Source organism: Pseudorca crassidens, chromosome 16, assembly GCF_039906515.1.
Source record: "Pseudorca crassidens isolate mPseCra1 chromosome 16, mPseCra1.hap1, whole genome shotgun sequence".
Taxonomy (NCBI): Eukaryota; Metazoa; Chordata; class Mammalia; order Artiodactyla; family Delphinidae; genus Pseudorca; species Pseudorca crassidens.
Window position 1 is genome coordinate 8328325 of NC_090311.1, and position 22376 is coordinate 8350700.

The 22376-nt window shown below is 43.3% G+C and overlaps 1 protein-coding gene across 6 annotated transcripts in view; it reads left to right on the plus strand.

Moving 5' to 3' along the window:
- The window catches only part of CPXM2 (carboxypeptidase X, M14 family member 2), a 154157-nt gene that overhangs the window by 27157 nt on the left and 104624 nt on the right, over positions 1-22376 (plus strand). For all 6 annotated transcript variants that reach the window (XM_067709128.1, XM_067709127.1, XM_067709129.1 and 3 more), the window contains exon 3: positions 975-1084. In XM_067709128.1, the coding sequence (XP_067565229.1) occupies positions 975-1084 (110 nt within the window). The remainder of the gene's footprint in view (positions 1-974; positions 1085-22376) is intronic.

The following is a 22376-nucleotide window of genomic DNA, read 5'->3' on the forward strand; positions in this document are numbered from 1 at the left end:
CCCTGCGGGCACTGTTCCGCCACCTCCTGCAGCCTCCCAGGACCAGAAGGGCTTTTTCCCTGCAGGGGTTTGTTGTGGCTGGACAGACACGCTCACGTCCCCAGGGATCCCCAGGGGCACTTCCGTCTCAGCAGCGACCCACAGGGCTTTTAAAATTTGCCTCTGTTACACTAGGGATTTTTCACAGAAGTAGATTTTGTTCACTTCTCCTCCCGAGTGTTTGTTTTCTTTCTCCAGGGCCAGATTTGAAGAAGGTAGCATCACTTGGAGATTTCCAGCCCCACGGTAGGGTGGGTGGTGAGAATAGCAGCCCAGGAGTCAGGAGGCCTGGGATCCGGCCCCAGGGCTGCCGTTAGAGCTCTTATCCGTAGGGACGATGGGCTGGATTGGGATGATGGCCAAGGGCCTGCCCAAGTGCTAGCATCTTATTCCAGGGGCAGCTTGGACAAAACTGCGTGGAGTAACCATTCTCAAAATTACCACTTTTGCCAGGAATGGAAGACAATAGGTTTGTTTGTTTGTTTGTGTTTTTCTGTTGCTCTGCTCATCAGTATTCACAATACAAAGGCGAGAGTTGCTGAAGCAGAATCAACAAGTTCTGATTAATTTGCAGAGCTCAGCCATGGAATCGTTCTGAAATTTCTAACCAGTAACTCTCCCTAGCTGAGTCACACTGCGGAAGGATCCTTAATTGGAAACAGCCTCAGACAGTAGCATGGACAGCATCAGACAGAAGGAATATCAGGGCAAAAACACCCAGAAAGGAAATGCCGACAAGAAGGAAAACTGGCATAATGTCAACAGTTGAATCGACAGCGTTGGTCCGGAAACGCTGCGCATACCAGTGAGTGGGGCTGCAGCGCTGAGCGGGAGCTCAGGGGAAAGACGGAGAAGCACGTGGCCAGATTTAGAAAACCAGAAGTTCGTTTCTGTCAACATCTGTCCTTGTTTTTAATAAGCGTTGTCCTTTCCAGGTTGCCCGCCTCTTGGTCTGGAAACCTTAAAAATCACAGACTTCCAGCTCCACGCGTCCACTTCGAAGCGCTACGGCCTGGGGGCGCATCGGGGGAGACTCAACATCCAGGTACAGGCGCCGGCACCGTGGGAAGGATTCTGACAGCAGGGCTAGTTGCTCTGGCCACAGACACAGCGATGGTTCACTGAGCTCGGGGCAGGCTCCGTGTCTGGCATTTAACACGAATTAGCTCTAATTCTCACGATGGGGAGGGCCTTGCTGCAGAATCCGCATTTTAGAGAATGAGCCCTGAGCCTCAGGATACGTGTCTCCAGAGACTAGTTAGTAAAAAGGATGCTGCTGCTTCCTGGGCCCAGATCAGGTCACCTCCATGTGATTGATCTGTGAGAAAAGGGCGGGAGAGAAGGCTGGACCGCTGCGGCCATGGGCCGGCAGTGACCTTTGTCCTCTCTTGCCTCCCTGCTGATGCTTCTCACCTCTGCCACACTTACTTCTTCCAGGCTGTTCTGTGGCTCCTTCCGTTGTGTTCCGCCAGGTCAAACCCTTAGTGGTGTTCATCGTGTCTGGCCTCCCTCCCGGAGGCTCAAAGGCCTCCGTAACCTTGGCCCTCGGTGCTGTCAAGGTCCTGCTCCTGGAAGGTGGGCTCCTCCAGGCTCCCTCCTTGCACCGTGCGCTTCCTGGCTGCAGGCCTTTTCCCAAGCAGGTCCCCGGCCTGCAACGTCCCCTCCCTCCACTTTGCCCAAGCAGTGTAAACCCTGGTTCAGCCGTGACATCGCGTCCTTGTGCTGCTCTCACAACTTGTCGTAAGTGTAGCCACTTATGCAGCACAGGTTCATCCTCTTACAGTTCTGGAGGATAGACGGCTCATTGGGCTCCAGTCGAGGTGTCGGTAGGGCTGTGTTCTTTCTGGAGGTTCTCAGGGAGAATTGTTTCTTACCCTGTTCCAGCTTCTAGAGGTGCCCACATTCCTTGTTTTTCTAAGCCAGAGGTGGCAGGTTGAGACCTTCTCAGGCTGCCACCTCTCTGGTTCTCTCTTCTGCCTCCCTCTTCCGCTTTTAAGGACTCTTATGAGTACATTGAGCCCACCTGGATAGTCTGGGACCATCTCCCCATCCTAAGCAACCTTAACTGCATCTGCAACCTTCATTCCCCTTTGTCATGTAACTTCGAGTGCTCGCGGGTTCTAGGATTAGCACGTGACGTCTTTGTTGGGGAGGGGGTTGTTTTTCTGCCAACGCATCTCGGGTGCCTTTTCCCTCCTGCTCTGGTTCCAGCTGATCTACCCCTTCTCAGGTTGGCGTTTGATCCCATGCCATCCTATGTGGTTCTCCAAGAGTGTGGTTCCCTAATATTTTAGTTTCTTTCCCCACCTGATCCATAACTGTGTGGTTTCCAAGCCCTTTGGCACATGTGCCGTCTTGGCAAGCCTCCGGGGAGGAAGGTAGTCCTTTCATGCACACGATGTGGGGTCGTCAAGGCTGCACTCAAGGCTCACAGCTTCTAAGCGGCAGAGCTGACAACTCATTCCCCCAGCTGTCACTGTAAACGTGCTACGGGCAGCTGCCGTGCTGAGAACTGGACGAGAGTGGATGAGACCCCTTCCCAGGGAGCCCCTGGGCTCAGCAGGGGGACATCTGAGCAGAGCTCCGACTCCAAGCATCTCTTCCCTCCTCTCCACCGCATCAAATAGACTTTCAAACCACTCAACCGTAACCACTTTTCAGTTCAGAAGAATTCAGGTAGAACGTTTCAGAACGAACTTTCATGAAATCTAACGTTGGTTTAAAAATATTTGTTCTTCTTCCTTTTTAATAACAGCTGTTAAGAAACATTTGGATGTGTACAGCTGGACACTTTACCAGAGGATGCACTCTCAAAGTGCAGACAGGAGTACCTGCTAGTAATCCGAGTGCCTCCAGCATCTGTCATGGGCTGCAGTCCTCCAAGTAAATGAAGTCAGACCTGGGCAGGGCTACATCCAAATGTCTACAGGCCTGCTTCCTGCATTACTTAGTGGATCTGTCATCTGATGCCTTGGATTCTTTCTCTAGAAATGAAGTTATCCTTTATGAAAGAGGAAGTGTTCACATTTACCCACACTTCCGGTCAGAAATGGAGAGGCCCAGTTAGTCCTAAATATGTGGGGTGGGGGCAGAGGATGGGGGTCACGTGCTTCCAGTTGGGAAACCCATGGGCAGAGTGGACACGCCGCACGCAGTCCAGTCAGTCAGGCTGAGTTCAGACCTTGACCTTGACACATCTAGATGTGGGGACTTTTGGAACAATTATCTCACATCTCTGAGCCTCAGTTTCCTCATCAGAAACATGGGAGTCCCAAGTCACAGGATTCCTTGAGCAGTGAAATGAGATGATTTTTAATTTTAACACATTTACTGGGATTTCTCACTCCTCTGCTTAAAGTGTTCGGTAGCTTTAAGGACAGACGCCCTTTGGTGGGTCCCACTTTCCAGAACTGGTGCCAGGTGAAGCGTGATTCCACTGCCACAGGTGCCCCAAAATGCATCTTCCCACACATGCAGTTTGAATGCAGTTTAAACATAACTACATCTTGTCTCACATCTGGGTATTTGGTAGGCTTGTCAAGCTAATGGAATTTTATGTGTGAGAAACAGCAAGGTATTGGAATTAGAAACCGTATTTAAATGCATTTAGTGCAGGATGTGAGCGAGGTCAGTCCAGCCCTTTGCTGGTCAGGCTCTGCAGGCGTGATTGTGATCCACCCAGAACTCAGGCTCGGCCGCTCCCTGGTCCTCCTGCTGACGAGCCGAGAGGCTTTAGGCAAGATGCTCACCTTCGCTCACTTCTCGGAATGTGAGGATCAGAAGGAGGAAGAAGGAGAGTCATCCTCAGCAATTCTCAAATGCCACGTTCGTGCCCATTAAAATCTGTTCACTCACCTGACCGTTGCAAAGTGCCCTTTATGTACCGGAACTGTACGGCCCTTACAGAGCCAAGAAGAAAAGCTCCTGTTTGTTCCCTTTCCTCCAGATGCCTCAGTCTCCAGCAGAAGGAGAGCTGGAAGCAGCTCTGATAGTCACTGGTGCTGTGCTGAGTGCTTTACCTGCATTATTTCATTTATTCCTTGGCGTGAGACAAGGACTATTATTATTATTACTTCTGTCTCATAGAAAACAGCTGCATGGATCGGTAGAGTAACTTTGTTGAGATTTCCCAGGAGGGGCAGGATGTGACTCCAAGCTGCTTTAAACCTGGAGCTGCTGCTCCAAACGACGCCATAAAACTGTCGCGACCAACAGCTAAAGTGTTCTAGGCATCTCCGGATGATTATTAAACCATGTGCAAGTCTCTTTTCTGACGTTTATCTCACATTGATTTACTCATGGGTCACCCTCCCCAGGTCGTGTGAATCTTGTTTTTCTGAGATTCCCACACTGTCAGCACTGTGTCTGCACATATGTATGTGCCTCATAGGTGCTCCTGGGGAGCTGCTGCAGTGCGAAGGGCACCGTGGCTGCCTTGAAGTCTCCCCGAAGTGGATGGGGTTGGTGCAGGCAGGTTGGACGTCTTGGTGTTTCGTTATTGCAAATTTGCTCATGTGTGATTGGCAAGTATGGGATGATGTCATTGTGGCACAGAAGTAGGGTTGGTTCATGTACCATTTTTGCCAGTACATCAGTGTTTTGCGGGACCAGGCGGCAGCCCTGACCCCAGGGACCATCAACACAGCTGCGGGCAGAAGCCTCGGAAGAACTCGGTCCTGTCCATGGTGCTCGTCACTCTGCGGTGCTCTGGCTAGGGTGGCCGTGTGCCCTGTCCTAGGACGCTTACCACTCAGGTCCTTTGCCCATTTGCTCACAACCCAGCAGCTTCCATTCTTCCTTACACCCCTTTCCACCATACTGCTTTAACTGTGGTTTTTTAAGGTCAAATTCTATCATCATAGCTGTATTTAAAAAATTGTTTTAAATCAGGGCTTCCCTGGTGGCGCAGTGGTTGAGAGTGCGCCTCACCCCTTCCACCACGTGAGGACAAAGGAGAAGACAGTCGTCTATGAACCAGGAAGCAGGCCCTCCCTCACCAGACTCCGAATCGGCCGGCACCTTGATCTTGGACTTTCCAGCCGCCAGAACTGTGAGGAATAAATCTGTGTTGCTCCTAAGCCCCCCAGTCTAAGGCATTCCTTTACAGCATCTCCCAACGGACTAACACCGAGACAGGTGTTTCTGCTATAACGTGGCAAATGCAGTTCAGTAAATGCTCATCGTCTGCAAAATCTTGCACTTATAAAATCCAAGTTCACAGGAAAAATAAGGTTCAAAATCTATGCAGCTCTGTAATCAGAACAACAACAACAACAACAATCAATTCCAAAAAACATCACTACTGGTAAGGAGACACGTTAAATTGACTGAAAACAATTTTTTTTTTTTTTTTTTTTGCGGTACGCGGGTCTCTCACTGTTGCGGCCTCTCCCGTTGCGGGGCACAGGCTCCGGACACGCAGGCTCAGCGGCCATGGCTCACGGGCCCAGCCGCTCCGCAGCATGTGGCATCTTCCCGGACCGGGGCACGAACCCGTGTCCCCTGCATCGGCAGGCGGACTCTCAACCACTGCGCCACCAGGGAAGCCCTCTGATCAGAGTTTTAAAGAAAGAGCTGGTGTTTTGAGGTTGCAAGAAGAAACATGGGGCATTAACACCTGCAGACGTCTTTGCAGTGCCTGGTCACCATTATTTGACTCTCTGTGGCCCACGACCTGTCTCACGTGTGTGAGCCCTCTTTGACGAGGAAATGTGTGGTTATAATAGCATCTGTCTGAACCATTTCTCAGCACCACTGGAACGAAACACAGCTCCTCTTGTAAGTCATTCCATTCAATAAATTCCACAGAGCAGCTGGGTGCTGATATTAGAACCCACTGCCAATGACCTGATCATCTTTTTACCTGACATGAGGTGTAAGCCGTGAAGATGGCCAACGCCCGTGGCTTCAGATATACCCACAGGGAGTCGGTTATAGAGCATTGAACCAAGTTTTATCCTGATGTCGAAGTTCACGAGCATGGGCACATCCCACACATCTGTCCCCTTGTCCTCTTTGGCCCTGAGACACCTGGTGCCCCACGTTTATCTGGGCGGGGAGCGTATGGGGACCACCCAGGGCAGCATGGTTTTCTCAGGCGTCACCCCGCTCTCCCCCGCTCCTGCCTGTTGCTGGAATCATCTGCACCCGAGGTCTTCTGACCCCAAAGCCTGTCTGTTCCTTCACACCATCCCATTTCTCTGCCTGTCAGCCTCCCATTTCTTTCTGGCTGTACAAACCCTTGCTGTGACTCGACAAGCCCTCACTGGGGGCTGTTTATGTGCCGGGCGCTGCAGAGGCAGAAATCATCACAGTGGGGAGAGTTTCCAAATCAAGGAATGTTGTGCTCGTTTCCGATAAAGGGATTTCATTCCGCATCTGGCTTCAAGAAACAGTCTGGGACACAGTGTTTGGATGCCAAGATGTTGGAATTTGAGGTATTAGGATTTTTATGGGAATAGCAGGACTGAGTATTTTAAATCATGACTTTTGGAAAGTTCAAAGTGAGAATTTGCCATAATGAGGTTGACGTCCTGGTCTCATTCTCGGAAGCATCGTGAAACGCGAGTGTGATAACTAGGAACAGAGCAGGGCAACGAGGACAGGGGAGCCCCGAGTAACAGAGACGCCTGACCTTTGGATCCCAGGCCATTCTGGAAGCACCGACTCCCTGGTGCAGGAGTGGACTCCGTTCTGCTTGCCGTGTGGATTTTTCTTTACTATTTTACTAAATTTCATTAAGTTAATATTTCATTTCATCTTCAGCATACTCAGAGGGAAACTCTGGTTAGAGAAAAGGAATTGAAGTCAGAGGCTGACTGACCTGCCCTAACCCGACAGCCAGTAAGTGCAGAGCTGAGGCTCAGACTGAACTTTTCCGGCCGTAGGGTTTTCCGTGCTCCTTTTGGTGCGTCTCAGGTGCCCACGAGAAGGTTCAGTGTGTTCACTAGCTTGTGGTTTCCCCCAGCACCCCCCCTTCTGACTCATCTCCTTGACCACTGGCTTCTGCATCACCTAGTACCTTCCAGGCCCACATCCTGGCGAGACCCAGAGAAGTCTGATGGGTGTCAGCAGTCACCCCCATGGGACCTCATGTCCATTCAGTTGGCACAACCCAACTGTGCCTTCTCAAATGGTGCCTCGTGGGGATGGGCCCTCTGGGCTGTCTGCCCAGCCACACGCAGGCCAGCCAGACTGTCTCCTGGACGTGTACAGTTAAGAGTCAGGGGTGCAGGTCATTCTGAGCTGGGGCTCCAGTGGACACAGCACACACTGCACAAGCAGGGAAGACTCGTGTGGAGAGAGTATGAAAGACAGGAAGGGAGGAGGGAAAGAAAGATCAGAACAGATTCTTTCTTGTATTCATTCATTTCGTTAAAAACCCCACCTCCTGGGGACCTTATTGGTGCTAGGCAGACACTAAAAATCACAAGTCCTGGGGAGACGATGATGAGCAAAACCAGAACCAGTCCCTGATCTTTTAGCCAATGTTTCTGGAGGACCTCCTGTGTCCTGGGCCCTGTGCTGGATGCTTGGGATGCCTCAGTGACCAAAACAGGCAGAGATCCTTGCCATCTGAGAGCTTACGGTCGAGAGGGAGGGAGGCACATGAAAGCAAGAAAAGTAATAAAAATTTTTATAGAATGTTAGAAGGTGATAAGTGTGACGGAGAGAAGAAAAACAAACCTGTAGCCGACAGTGGGGTCAAGAGGGCCGGCTGTGGGGAAGGGGCAGGTTATAGTTAAAGGTGATCAAGGTCTGGGCTTTTGGGAGGTAATATCTGTGCTTAAGGATCAGCAGGGGCTCAAGTAGCTGTGGGAGGAGCATCTGGGCAGTGGGAGTGGCCTGAGTGTCCTGCACCGACAGCAGGCCAGGCATTACCAGTTACCAAGGAGCAGCAGAAGGCTGGTGTGGCAGGGGGTGATCTCAGCATCCCGGACAAGAGGTGGTGCTGTCTCCGGCCAAGACGGGAGTGTGGAGGTGGTGAGAAGTGGTTGGGTGTTGGATATTTTGAAAGTAGGCTTTTCTGATGAAGTGGATGAAGTTTGGAAGAGGATGTGAGAAAAAGAGGAGTCAAGGATGCCTTCTCTGATGTTTTTTTGGCCTTGGATAATGTAATGGGGAAATGAAATTATTTAAAAAAAATTCTCACAGGTGAATGCCCAATTACAACCTGTAATGCATACGCAGAAGGAGAGGACAAGGTGCATTAGTTTCCTGGGGCCTCCATAGCAAAGTGTCACAAACTGGGCAGCTTAAAGCAATAGGAATTTATTCTCTCACAATTCAGAGGCTGGAAGTGTGAAATCAAAGTGCTTGTAGGCCTGCGCTCCCTCTGAGGCTGCGAGGAAAGGATCCTTCCTTGCCTCTTCCAGCTTCTGGTCCCCATGCGGCCCAGGATGTTCCTAGGCTTGTAGTGGCATCACTCTAGTCTCTGCCTCTGTGGTCGTGGGCGGTTTCCCTGTGTGCTCCTACATCATCTTTCCTCTCTGTATGTCTGTCTCTGTATCCAGATTTCCCCTTCTTATAAGGACACCAGTCATTGGGTTTAGGGCCCTTATCATTGCCTAACTAATTTCATCTGCAACAACCCTATTCCCAAATAAATTCACATTCTGAGGTTCCAGGGATTAGGGCTTGAACATATCTTTTTGGAGGACATAATCCAACCCATAACACCATGGCTCGCTATGCCCAAGAAACCTGCCTCAGTCTAGAAATCTGGAAGACTTTCCTGAGGATGGGCTACAAGATGTGAAGCAGGATTAGAAGTTAAGAGTTTATCAGATGAAGAGTTGGCAGAGGGGATAGGAGAGAATTCCAGGTTGAATGGAACACTGTGTGCAAAGGCCCTGTGGTGGAGAGAATATGATATATTTGAGGAACTAAAGCAAAGCCAGTATGCTGGAGCCCTGCTATGGTTGTGGAGCAATATCATGGCCAATAAACATAGTAAAAAGTGCTCTTTATCATTAGTCATCAAGTAAATACAGATTAAAATCACAACGAGATGTGATAGGCACTAGGATGGCTTTTTAAAAAAGGACAATATCAGAGCAGAAGCAAGAAGAACTACAATCCTGCAGCCTGTGGAACAAAAACCACATTCACAGAAAGATAGACAAGGTGAAAAGGCAGAGGGCTATGTACCAGATGAAGGAACAAGATAAAACCCCAGAAAAACAACTAAATGAAGTGGAGATAGGCAACCTTCCAGAAAAAGAATTCAGAATAATGATAGTGAAGATGATCCTGGACCTCAGAAAAAGAATAGAGGCAAAGATCGTGAAGATGCAAGAAATGTTTAACAAAGACCTATAAGAATTAAAGAACAAACAGAGATGAACAATACAATAACTGAGATGAAAACTACACTAGAAGGAATCAATAGCAGAATAACTGAGGCAGAAGAATGATAAGTGACCTGGAAGGCAGAATGGTGGAATTCACTGCTGTGGAACAGAATAAAGAAAAAAGAATGAAGAGAAATGAAGACAGCCTAAGGGACCTCTGGGACAACATAAAACGCAACAACATTCGCATTATAGCGGTTCCAGAAGAAGAGAGAGAGAAAGGACCAGAGAAAATATTTGAAGAGATTATAGTTGAAAACTTCCCTAACATGGGAAAGGAAATAGCCACCCAAGTCCAGGAAGCGCAGCTAGTCCCATACAGGATAAACCCAAGGAGAAACACACTGAGACACATAGTAATCAAATTGGCAAAAATTAAAGCCAAAGAAAAATTATTGAAAGCACCAAGGGAAAAATGACAAATAACATACAAGAGAACTCCCATAAGGTTAACAGCTGATTTCTCAGCAGAAACTCTACAAGCCAGAAGGGAGTGGCATGATATACTTAAAGTGATGAAAGGGAAGAATGTACAACCAAGATTACTCTACCCAGCAAGGATCTCATTCAGATTCGATGGAGAAGTCAAAAGCTTTACAGACAAGCAAAAGCTAAGAGAATTCAGCACCACCAAACCAGCTCTGCAACAAATGCTAAAGGAACTTCTCTAAATGGGAAACACAAGAGAAGAAAAGGACCTGCAAAAACAAACCCAGAACAATTAAGAAAATGGTCATAGGAACATAGATACCGATAATTACCTTAAACGTGAATGGATTAAATGCTCCAACCAAAAGACACAGGCTTGCTGAATGGATACAAAAGCAAGACCCATATATATGCTGTCTACAAGAGTCCCACTTCAGACCTAGGGACACATACAGACTGAAAGTGAGGGGATGGAAAAAGATATTCCATGCAAATGGAAATCAAAAGAAAGCTGGAGTAGCAATACTCCAGATAAAATAGACTTTAATTCAGATAAATTAGACTTTAAAATAGACTTTAAAATAAAGAATGTTACAAGAGACAAACTGTCACTGCAGATGACACTATATGATATGTATGATACTATACATAGGGAATCCTAAAAATGCCACCAGAAAACTACTAGAGCCAATCAATGAATTTGGTAAAGTTGCAGGATACAAAATTAATGCACAGAAATCTCTTGCATTCCTAGACACTAATGATGAAAAATCTGAAAGAGAAATTAAGGAAACATTCCCATTTACCATTGCAACAAAAAGAATAAAATACCTAGGGATAAACCTACCTAAGGAGACAAAAGACCTGTATGCAGAAAACTATAAGACACTGATGAAAGAAATTAAAGATGATACAAACAGATGGAGAGATATACCATGTTCTTGGATTGGAAGAATCAATACTGTGAAAATGACTATACTACCCAAAGCAATCTACAGATTCAATGCAATCCCTATCAAATTACCAATGGCACTTTTTATGGAACTAGAACAAAATATCTTAAAATTTGTATGGAGACACAAAAGACCCCGAATAGCCAAAGCACTCTTGAGGGAAAAAACGGAGTGGGAGGAATCAGACTCCCTGACTTCAGACTATACTACAAAGCTACAGTAATCAAGACAATATGGTACTGGCACAAAAACAGAAACATAGGTCAATGGAACAAGATAGAAAGCCCAGAGATAAACCCACACACCTATGGTCAACTAATCTATGACAAAGGAGGCAAGCATATACAATGGAGAAAAGACAGTCTCTTCAATAAGTGGTGCTGGGAAAACTGGACAGCTACATGTAAAGGAATGAAATTAGAACACTCCCTAACACCATACACAAAAATAAACTCAAAATGGATTCGAGACCTAAATATAAGACCGGACACTATAAAACTCTCAGAGGAAAACATAGGAAGAACACTCTTTGACATAAATCACAGCAAGATCTTTTTTGATCCACCTCCTAGAGTTATGGAAATAATAACAAAAATAAACAAATGGGACCTAATGAAACTTTAAAGATTTTGCAAGGCAAAGGAAACCATAAACAAGACGAAAAGACAACCCTCAGAATGGGAGAACATATTTGCAAACAAATCAACGGACAAAGGATTAATCTCCAAAATATATAAACAGCTCATGCAGCTCAATATTAAAGAAACAAACAACCCAATTCAAAAATGGGCAGAAGACCTAAATAGACATTTCTCCAAAGAAGACATACAGATGGCCAGGAAGTACATGAAAAGCTGCTCAACATCACTAATTATTAGAGAAATGCAAATCAAAACTACAATGAGGTATCACCTCACACCAGTTAGAATGAGCATCATCAAAAAATCTACAAACAATAAATGCTGGAGAGGGTGTGGAGAAAAGGGAATCCTCTTGCACTGTTGGTGGGAATGTAAATTGATACAGCCACTATGGAGAACAGTATGGACGTTCCTTAAAAAACTAAAAATAGAATTACCATATGATCCAGTAATCCCACTACTGGGCATATACCCAGAGAAAACCATAATTCAAAAAGATGCATGCACCCCATTTTTCATGGCAGCACTATTTACAATAGCCAGGTCATGGAAGCAACCTAAATGCACATTGACAGATGAATGGATAAAGAAGAAGTGGTACATGTATACAATGGAATATTATTCAGCCATAAAAAGGAACGAAATTGGGTCATTTGTTGAGACGTGGATGGGTCTAGAGACTGTCATACAGGGTGAAGTAAGTCAGAAGGAGAAAAACAAATATCGTATATTAACGCATGTATGTGGAACCTAGAAAAATGGTACAGGTGAACCGGTTTGCAGGGCAGAAGTTGAGACACAGAGGTAGAGAAAAAAATGTATGGACACCAAGGGGGGAAAGCTGCGGCGGGGTAGGGATGGTGGTGTGATGAATTGGGTGATTGGGATTGACATGTATACACTGATGTGTATAAAATTGATGACTAATAAGAACCTGCTATATAAAAAAATAAAATAAAATTCAAAAAAAAGAAAAAGGACAATATCAGGTGTAGGCAAAGACGTGGAGCAATAGAAATTTTTATACAGTGCTGGGATTGTGAAATAGCACAGCCACTTTGGGAATCTCTTTGGTAGTATCTGCTGAAGCTCAACATTCTCATACCTGTTAATCTAACAAATTCACTCTTATGCCTGAAAGAAATGCATTCATATGTGTACAAATGACATGTACAGGTAGGTTCATAGCATTATTATTCATGATACCCCCAAATGGTAATAATCCACATGTCCATCACCACTACAATGGATAAGTCATTTGTATATGCACACAGTGGAATACTATACAACAGTGAAAAGGAGTAAGTTACTGTTACCTGCAATAATATGGATGAATCTCACAGATTTCACATTGAGTGGAAGAAGCCAGGCACAAAAGAGTAGCTACATAAAGTTTCATTTATATAAAATGAGAAAACAGGAAAACCAATCCAGGAAACCCAGGGCATCAGCAGTGAAAGCACAAGGTCCTAACCACTGGACTGCCAGGGAATTCCCTAATAGATTTTACTTTTAAATGTTTTTAATTTCATACTCTAGATGTTTATTGGTTTCCTTAGCCAGTGCAAGAAAATTTTTTAAAATTGGTTTGGGGTTTACAAAATGGCTTCAAAACAATGATTGTTTCTTTTTAACCAACTTTACTGGTGACCAAGGCCTGAACTAGCAGGGAGCTCTGCTAATTTGCAGAAGGATCAGCTGATTTGCACCCAGGCAGTTTTATGGGTTTATCACAGAGGTTTACTGAAGGTAGATATTCAGACCACGTTATGGCCTTTTATGGGAGATTAGTTACTTACCTATAATAATCAGATGTCACATCTAACATTTTTAGGTAACCACTGCCTCCCAAGGAGCTAACTCGTCGGTAACTATGACGTTTCAGCCTCTGCTTCTAATATTTTTTTCTCAAAAGTATTTAAAAATAACTATTACTTTTTTCTGTTTCTGTCCAAATAGCACTGGGCTATGTTTGCAAAGTGGCAGGCAGCTGTTTTAATTATCCTGGAATCACTAACTAGTTACATTCACTTGGATATAACTTTTTAATTTGCTTCCAGATGTTTCTGTATAGAGGCAGCCCATGATCATGCAATATGTACAACGGAGATCAGTGATTTCACAGCAGCAGAGTGACTTTGAGATTCGCAGTCTTCTGTATGTGCCATAAAGCAAAGCATTTTGCGTAACGCCTGGAACATAGTAGGTGCTGTGTAGACACCCGGATAATTAAAGAATAATTTTATTTTATTTATTTATTTTTAAACATCTTTATTGGAGTATAATTGCTTTACAATAGTGTGTTAGTTTCTGCTTTATAACAAAGTGAATCAGTTATATATACACATATGTTCCCATATCTCTTCCCTCTTGCGTCTCCCTCCCTCCCACCCTCCCTATCCCACCCCTCTAGGTGGTCACAAACCACCGAGCTGATCTCCCTGTGCTATGCGGCTGCTTCCCACTAGCTATCTATTTTACATTTGGTAGTGTATACATGTCAATGCTACTCTCTTACTTTGTCCCAGCTTATCCTTCCCCCTCCCCATGTCCTCAAGTCCATTCTCTACCTCTCGGTCTTTATTCCTGTCCTGCCCCTAGGTTCATCAGGACCATTTTTTTCTTAGATTCCATATATATGTGTTAGCATATGGTATTTGTTTTTCTCTTTCTGATTTACTTCACTCTGTATGACAGACTCTAGGTCCATCAACCTCACTACAAATAACTCAATTTCGTTTCTTTTTATGGCTGAGTAATATTACATTGTATATATGTGCCACATCTCCTTTATCCATTCATCTGTCGATGGACACATAGGTTGCTTCCATGTCCTGGCTATTGTAAATAGAGTGGCAATGAACATTGTGATACATGACTCTTTTTGAATTATGGTTTTCAAAGGGTATATGCCCAGTAGTGGGATTGCTGGGTCGTATGGTAGTTCAGTTCTATTTTTAGTTTTTTAAGGAACCTCCATCCTGTTCTCCATAGTGGCTGTATCAACTTACATTCCCACCCACAGTGCAAGAGGGTTCCCTTTTCTCCACACCCTCTCCAACATTTATTGTTTGTAGATTTTTTGATGATGGCCATTCTGACTGGTGTGAGGTGATACCTCATTGTAGTTTTGATTTGCATTTCTCTAATGATTAGTGATGCTGAGCATCCTTTCATGTGTTTGTTGTAATCTGTATATTTTCTTTGGAGAAATGTCTGTTTAGGTCTTCTGCCCATTTTTGGATTGGGTTGTTTGTTTTTCTGATATTGAGCTGCATGAGCTGCTTGTATATTTTGGAGATTAATCCTTTGTCAGTTGCTTTGCTTGCAAATGTTTTCTCCCATTCTGAGGGTTATCTTTTCATCTTGTTTGTGGTTTCATTTGCTGTGCAAAAGCTTTTAAGTTTCATTAGGTCCCATTTGTTTATTTTTGTTTTTATTTCCATAACTCTAGGAGGTGGGTCAAAAAGGATCTTGCTGTGATTTATGTCATAGAGTGTTCTGCCTATGTTTTCCTCTAAGAGTTTTATGATGTCTGGCCTTACCGTTTAGGTCTTTAATCCATTTTGAGTTTATTTTTGTGTGTGGTGTTAGGAAGTGTTCTAATTTCATTCTTTTACGTGTAGCTGTCCAGTTTTCCCAGCACCACTTATTAAAGAGGCTGTTTTTTCTCAATTGTGTATTCTTGCCTCCTTTATCAAAGATAAGGTGACCATATGTGAGTGGGTTTATCTCTGAGCTTTCTACCTTGTTCCATTGATCTATATTTCTGTTTTTGTGCCAGTACCACACTGTCTTGATTACTGTAGCTTTGTAGTATAGTCTGAAGTCCAAGAGCCTGATTCCTCCAGCTCCATTTTTTCTTTCTCAAGATTGCTTTCACTATTCGGGGTCTTTTGTGTTTCCATACAAATTTTAAGATATTTTGTTCTAGTTCTATGAAAAATGCCAGTGGTAGTTTGATACGGATTGCGTTTGAATCTGTAGATTGCTTTGGGTAGCATAGTCATTTTCACAGTGTTGATTCTTCCAATCCAAGAACATAGTATATCTCTCCATCTGTTTGTATCATCTTTAATTTCTTTCATCAGTGTCTTATAGTTTTCTGCACACAGGTCTTTTGTCTCCTTAGGTAGGTTTATCCCTAGGTATTTTATTCTTTTTGTTGCAATGGTAAATGGGAGTGTTTCCTTAATTTCTCTTTCAGATTTTTCATCATTAGTGTATAAGAATGCAAGAGATTTATGTGTATTAATTTTGTATCCTGCTACTTTACCAAATTCATTGATTAGCTCTAGTAGTTTTCTGGTAGCATCTTTAGGATTCTCTATGTATAGCATCATGTCATCTGCAAACAGTGACAGTTTTACTTCTTTTCATATTTGGATTCCTTTTATTTCCATTTCTTTTCCTATTGCTGTGGCTAAAACTTCCCAAACTATGTTGAATAATAGTGGTGAGAGTGGATATCCTTGTCTTGTTCCTGATCTTAGAGGAAATGGTTTCAGTTTTTCACCATTGGGAAAGATGTTGGCTGTGGTTTTGTCATATATGGCCTTTGTTATGTTGAGGAAGTTTCCCTCTATACCTGCTTTCTGGAGAGATTTTATCATAAATGGGTGTTGCATTTTGTCTAAAGCTTTTTCTCCACCTATTGAGATGATCATATGATTTTTCTCGTTCAATTTGTTAATATAGTATATCACGTTGATGGATTTGTTTATATTGAAGGATCCTTGCATTCCTGGGATAAACCCCACTTGATCATGTTGTATGATCCTTTTAATGTGCTTTGTTTGCTAGTATTTTGTTGAGGATTTTTGCATCTATGTTCATCAGTGATATTGGCCTGTAGTTTTCTTTTTGTGTGTGACATCTTTGTCTGGTTTTGGTATCAGGATGATGGTGGCCTCATAGATGAGTTTGGGAGTGTTCCTCCCTCTGCTGTATTGTGGAAGAGTTTGAGAAGAACAGGTGTTAGCTCTTCTCTAAATGTTTGATAAAATTTGCATGTGAAGCCATCTGGTCCTGGGCTTTTGTTTGTTGGAAGATTTTTAATCACAGTTTCAGTTTCAGTGCTTGTGATTGGTCTGCTTATATTTTCTATTTCTTCCTGGTCCAGTGTTGGAAGGTTGTGCTTTTCTAATAGTTTGTCCATTTCTTTCAGGTTGTCCATTTTATTGGCATATAGTTGCTTGTAGTAATCTCTTATGATCCTGTGTATTTCTTTAGTGTCAGTTGTTACTTCTCCTTTTTCATTTCTAATTCTGTTGATTTGAGTCTTCTCCCTTTTTCTCTTGATGAATCTGGCTAATGGTTTATCAATTTCGCTTATGTTCTCAAAGAACCACCTTTTAGTTTTATTGATCTTTGCTATTGTTTCCTTCAATTCTTTTTCATTTATTTCTGATCTGATATTTATGATATCCTTCCTTCTGCTAACTTCGAGGGTTTTTTTGTTGTTGTTCTTCTTTCTCTAATTGCTTTAGGTGTAAGGTTAGGTTGTTTATTTGGGATTTTTCTTGTTTCTTGAGGTAGGATTGTATTGCTATAAACTTCCCTCTTAGAACTGCTTTTGCTGCATCCCATAGGTTTTGGGTTGTCGCTTTTTCATTGACATTTGTTTTTAGGTATTTTTTGATTTCCTCTTTCATTTCTTCAGTGATCTCTTGGTTATTTAGTAGAGTATTGTTTAGCCTCCATGTGTTTGTATTTTCTACATTTTTTTCCTGTAATTGATATGTACTCTTATAGTGTTGTGATTGAAAAGGTACTTGATACGATTTCAATTTTCTTAAATTTATGAAGGCTTGATTTGTGACCCAAGATAGGGTCTATCCTGGAGAATTTTCCATGAGCACTTGAGAAGAAAATATATTCTGTTGTTTTTGGATGGAATGTCCTATAAATATCAATTAAGTCCATGTTGTCTAATGTGTCATTTAAAGCTTGTGTTTCCTTATTTATTTTCATTTTGGATGATCTGTCCATTGGTGACAGTGGGGTGTTAAAGTCCCCTACTATGATTGTGTTACTGTCGATTTCTCCTTTTATGGCTATTAGCATTTGCCTTATGTATTGAGGTGCTCCTATGTTGGGTGCATAAATATTTACAATTGTTATATCTTCTTCTTTGATTGATCCCTTGATCATTATGTAGTGTCCTTCTTTGTCTCTTGTAATAGCCTTTATTTTAAAGTCTGTTTTGTCTGATATGACAATTGCTACTCCAGATTTCTTTTTGTTTCCATTTGCATGGACTATCTTTTTCCATCCCCTCACTTTCAGTCTGTATGTGTCCCTAGGTCTGAAGTGGGTCTCTTGTAGACAGCGTACACATGGGTCTTGTTTTTGTAGCCATTCAGCCAGTCTGTGTCTTGGTTGGAACATTTAATCCATTTACATTTAAGGTAATTATCGATATGTATGTTCCTATGACCATTTTCTTAATTGTTTTGGGTTTGTTTTGTATGTCTTTTCCTTCTCTTGTATTTCCTGCCTAGGGGAGTTCCTTTAGCTTTTGTTGTAAAGCTGGTTTGGTGGTGCTGAATTGTCTTAACTTTTGCTTGTCTGTAAAGGTTTTAATTTCTCCGTCGAATCTGAATGAGATCCTTGCTGGGTAGAGTAATCTTGGTTATAGGTTTTTCCCTTTCATCACTTTAAATATGTCCTGGCACTCTCTTCTGGCTTGCAGAGTTTCTGCTGAAAGATCAGCTGTTAACCTTATGGGGATTCCCTTGTACTTTATTTGTTGCTTTTCCCTCACTGCTTTTAATCTTTTTCCTTTGTATTTAATTTTTGGTAGTTTGATTAATGTGGTCTTGGCGTGTTTCTCCTTGGATTTATCCTGTATGGGACCGTCTGCACTTGTGCGACTTGATTGATTATTTACTTTCCCATGTTAGGGAGGTGTTCAACTATGATCTCTTCAAATATTTTCTCAGACCCTTTCTTTTTCTCTCCTTTTTCTGGGACCCCTGAAATGGTGCATTTCATGTTGTCCCAGAGGTCTCTGTGACTGTCCTCAATTGTTTTCATTCTTTTTTCTTTTTTCTGCTCTGTGGTAGTTATTTCCACTATTTTATCTTCCAAGTCACTTATCCGTTCTTCTGCCTCAGTTATTCTGCTATTGATTCCTTCTAGAGTATTTTTAATTTCATTTATTTTGTTGTTCATCATTGTTTGTTTGCTCTTTAGTTCTTCTCGGTCCTTGTTAAACGTTTCTTGTATTTTCTCCATTCTATTTCCAAGATTTTGGATCATCTTTACTGTCAATATTCTGAATTCTTTTTCCGGTAGACTGCCTATTTCCTCTTCATTTGTTTGGTCTGGTGGGTTTTTACCTTGCTCCTTCACCTGCTGCATAATTCTCTGTCTTCTCATTTTGTGTATCTTTCTTTGTTTGGAGTCTCCTTTTCGCAGGCTGCCGGTTCATAGTTCCTTTTGTTTTTGGTGTCTGCCCTCAGTGGGTGAGGTTGGTTCAGTGGCTTGTGTAGGTTTCCTGTTGGAGGGGACTGGTGCCTGTGTTCTGGTGGGTGGGTCTGGATCTTGTCTTTCTGGTGGGCAGGGCCGTGTCCGGCGGTGTGTTTTGGGGTGTTTGTGAACTTAGTATGATTTAAGGCAGCCTCTCTGCTTATGGGTGGGGCTGTGTTCCTGTCTTGCTAGTTGTTTGGCATGGGACATCTGGCAGTGGTGCTTGCTGGCCGTTGGGTAGAGCTGGGTCTTAGCTTTGAGATGGAGATCTCTGGGAGAGCTCTCACCGATTGATATTATGTGGGGCCGGGAGGCATCTGGTGGTTTAATGTCCTGAACTCGGCTCTCCCACCTCGGAGGCTCAGGTTTGACACCAGGCGAGAGCACCAAGACCCTGTCAGCCACACAGCAGGTAAGTGGGGATTTTCTTGCCTTTTGGGAAGTCTGAGGCCTTCTGCCAGCGTTCAGTAGGTGTTCTGTAGGAGTTGTTCACATGTAGATGTATTTTTGATGTATTTGTAGAGAGGAAGGTGATCTCTACGTCTTACTTCTCCGCCATCTTGAAGGTCCCCCTGCAATAGGAGACTCCACTGAAGACACCAACCTCCGCACAAGCTAGAGGTGCAGAGGCACTTTTTTCAGAGGGTTTGCAGCTTGCTTTTTTTTTTTCTTTTCTTTGTGCTTCGTCTAGTTTCATTGGCACTTCAGATCAGAGTGCCTAGTCAAGAATAATTTTAAAAGTAGGTTGTAGGGCTTCCCTGGTGGTGCAGTGGTTGAGAGTCCACCTGCCGATTCAGGGGACGTGGGTTCGTGCCCCGGTCTGGGAAGATCCCACGTGACGCGGAGTGGCTGGGCCCGTGAGCCATGGCCGCTGAACCTGCGTGTCCGGAGCCTGTGCTCCACAACGGGAGAGGCCACAGCAGTGAGAGGCCCGCGTACTGCAAAAAAAAAAAAAAAAAAAAAGTAGGTTGTATATCAGTTACTATTTATATCTGTGCATCTCCTTTCCTTTCCTCATTAAAATTAAAATTTATTTTAATCAGTTTTATGAGCAAGTAGTTAAAGAAATCAAAACATTAAAGGATTATAACAAATAAACAATAGAATGGTGGTTGCCACGGGCTGAGCAGGAGGGGAAATGGGGAGATGTAGGTTAAAGGGTATAAATTTTCAGTTATAAGAAAAATAAGTTCAAAGGATCTAACATATAGCGTGGTGATTATAGTTAGTAATACAGTATTGTATAATATTGAAAGTTATTGAGAGTTAAATCTTAAGCATTCTCACCCCACAGACAAAAAAGTGAGTTAACACCAGAGGTGATGGCTGCATTAATTATCTTGATCTTGGTAATCATTCCATAATGTATATGCATATCAAATCATCATGTTGTACACTTTAAATGTATACAATTGTATCTGTCAGTTATTCCTAGTAAAGTTGTAAAAAACAAAAACAAAACAGTAGTTCCTGTTGAGGCATTCCACATTCCACCCCACCCCCTGACTGCCCCGAATGCTGTGAATGGGGCAACTACTTCCAACTCTTTTAAATTGTTTCTTTGGACATTTAAATCTTAATTTCTAAATGATATGCACGTATTGATATGTATTGGTTTATATAAATTTGGGACTTTATCTTTTGAGTTCTTATTACGGAAGATGAGAATTTCAGCTCATTTTTAAAATCACTCCTTTACCCCTCTTTAATCTTTCCAATAAAGTCGCATCTCAGATTTTGGATAAATTTACATTTGAGGTTTTCATTGTTATGACTATAAATATTGCTTACTATCGAGCCAAGAATTATTGTAGTTTTAAGCCAAGAAATCGTTTCTTTTATATAATTTCTTGACAACTTTTTGTTTTCCTGGAACTGCTCATGTTTTTAAAAACATCTCCCCACACGCTGCAATAGTCTGGGTCTGTAAAATACCTTCAATATAACTTTCTATAAGGTCAGATCTGTTCAATGATGTTCAGTCTGACCTTTGTTGTTTTGTGTTTCTGTAGACATTCGTTTGGGAGCCCTTTGACCTGCTGTATTCTGAATAGGTTGCTTTCTGGGTCTTTTACATCACTAGTATCTCGGGACTTCTTCACCGTCATTCTGAGAAGTCCCTCCTGTGTCGGAACCCATTTTTTCTGGATCTGATGTCTTCCTCTTTTTGGTGTTCTGCCTCATTTTTGTGGAGCACATCCTACAGTAGCAGACATTTTGCTGATATCATTTTTGGCATTCTGGTGTAATTTGGTGACATCTCTGGGGCTGGTACCTCCTCTTTCATTGAATTCTCCCAGATGCTTGCTTTATAAATGTATAATTGATTTTGCAGAGGTGGCTGTCATTTCCCAAAGAGTCAGCTTCAGGAAGGGCTCTTCAATCTCCTGACACCTTATTACGTTTAATTGGCTGTCTGGGGTGCTCAGGAAGAACTGAGATGGGCAGCAGAAGCAAAGTATCCAGACTGGCAGAAACGGGAACTGTAAATTGAATGTCGGGTACCAGTCAGTAGACTTTGGCCGAATGACACGAGGACAGCTGCTCCAAGCTTTCATGGTCCTGTGGGGGTGAACATCCTGGGCTGTGGGGCAGCTCTTTCTTGTCTGCTTAGCCCATAAGCTGGCATTCTTAAGCTCTGCGTGATTGACATTTTGGGGCGGGCAGCTCTTGGTGAGGTGTTGCTGTCCTGTGCATTGTAGAATGTTTAGGAGCATCCCTGGCTTCCATCTGTTAGTTGCCAGTTGCACACACCTCCCCGAGTTGTGACAGCCGAAAATGACTGCAAATGTTGCCGGAGGGGGCAACATGGACTCCTGTTAAGAACGTTAGACGGTGGGCCTCCTCTTTTTTCAGATTTTATAACTCTATTCTGGATATTTGAGGTTATAGAAAATGTGACACCAATGAACTGGAATAGTATTGCAATTCCCTGGAATTTTGTACAGTGTGAAATCATTCTTAAAACACCCATATTTCCATGATTTACCAAATATTCGTTGTTTTAGGCGTACTGATACCTAGCATTTACTGAGTGTTCAATTCTTTTTGAGCCCATGCTTCTAAGTGCCAGGCCCTGTTGAAAGCACAGGCAGCATCCTGTCACTTGAACAGATGGGGAAACTGAGGCACAGAAGAGCATTTAGGCAAATTGCCTGAATTAATGCAGTATGAAAGTTGCAGAACTGGGATTCACACCCAGATAGGACTTCAGAGCACAAGCTCTTAATCAACACACTGTGCAGTGGGTGATTTTGAGATGCCAAGACCAGGACACAAGCACCGTGAGGGGACTTCAGTCCACCTGCCTGTTCTGAGCTCCAGGAAGGCAGGACGGCCTGTGTCATCTACCTTTGTATTTCTGTTGCTGGGGCCACTACTTGGCATATAGCAAAGACAAGGTGAAGGTTAATTTTAATAAATTAAGCTATTCTAAGCACCCGTCTCATGGGCAGTTTATGAGAAAAGAGGAACCACAACAAAAACGG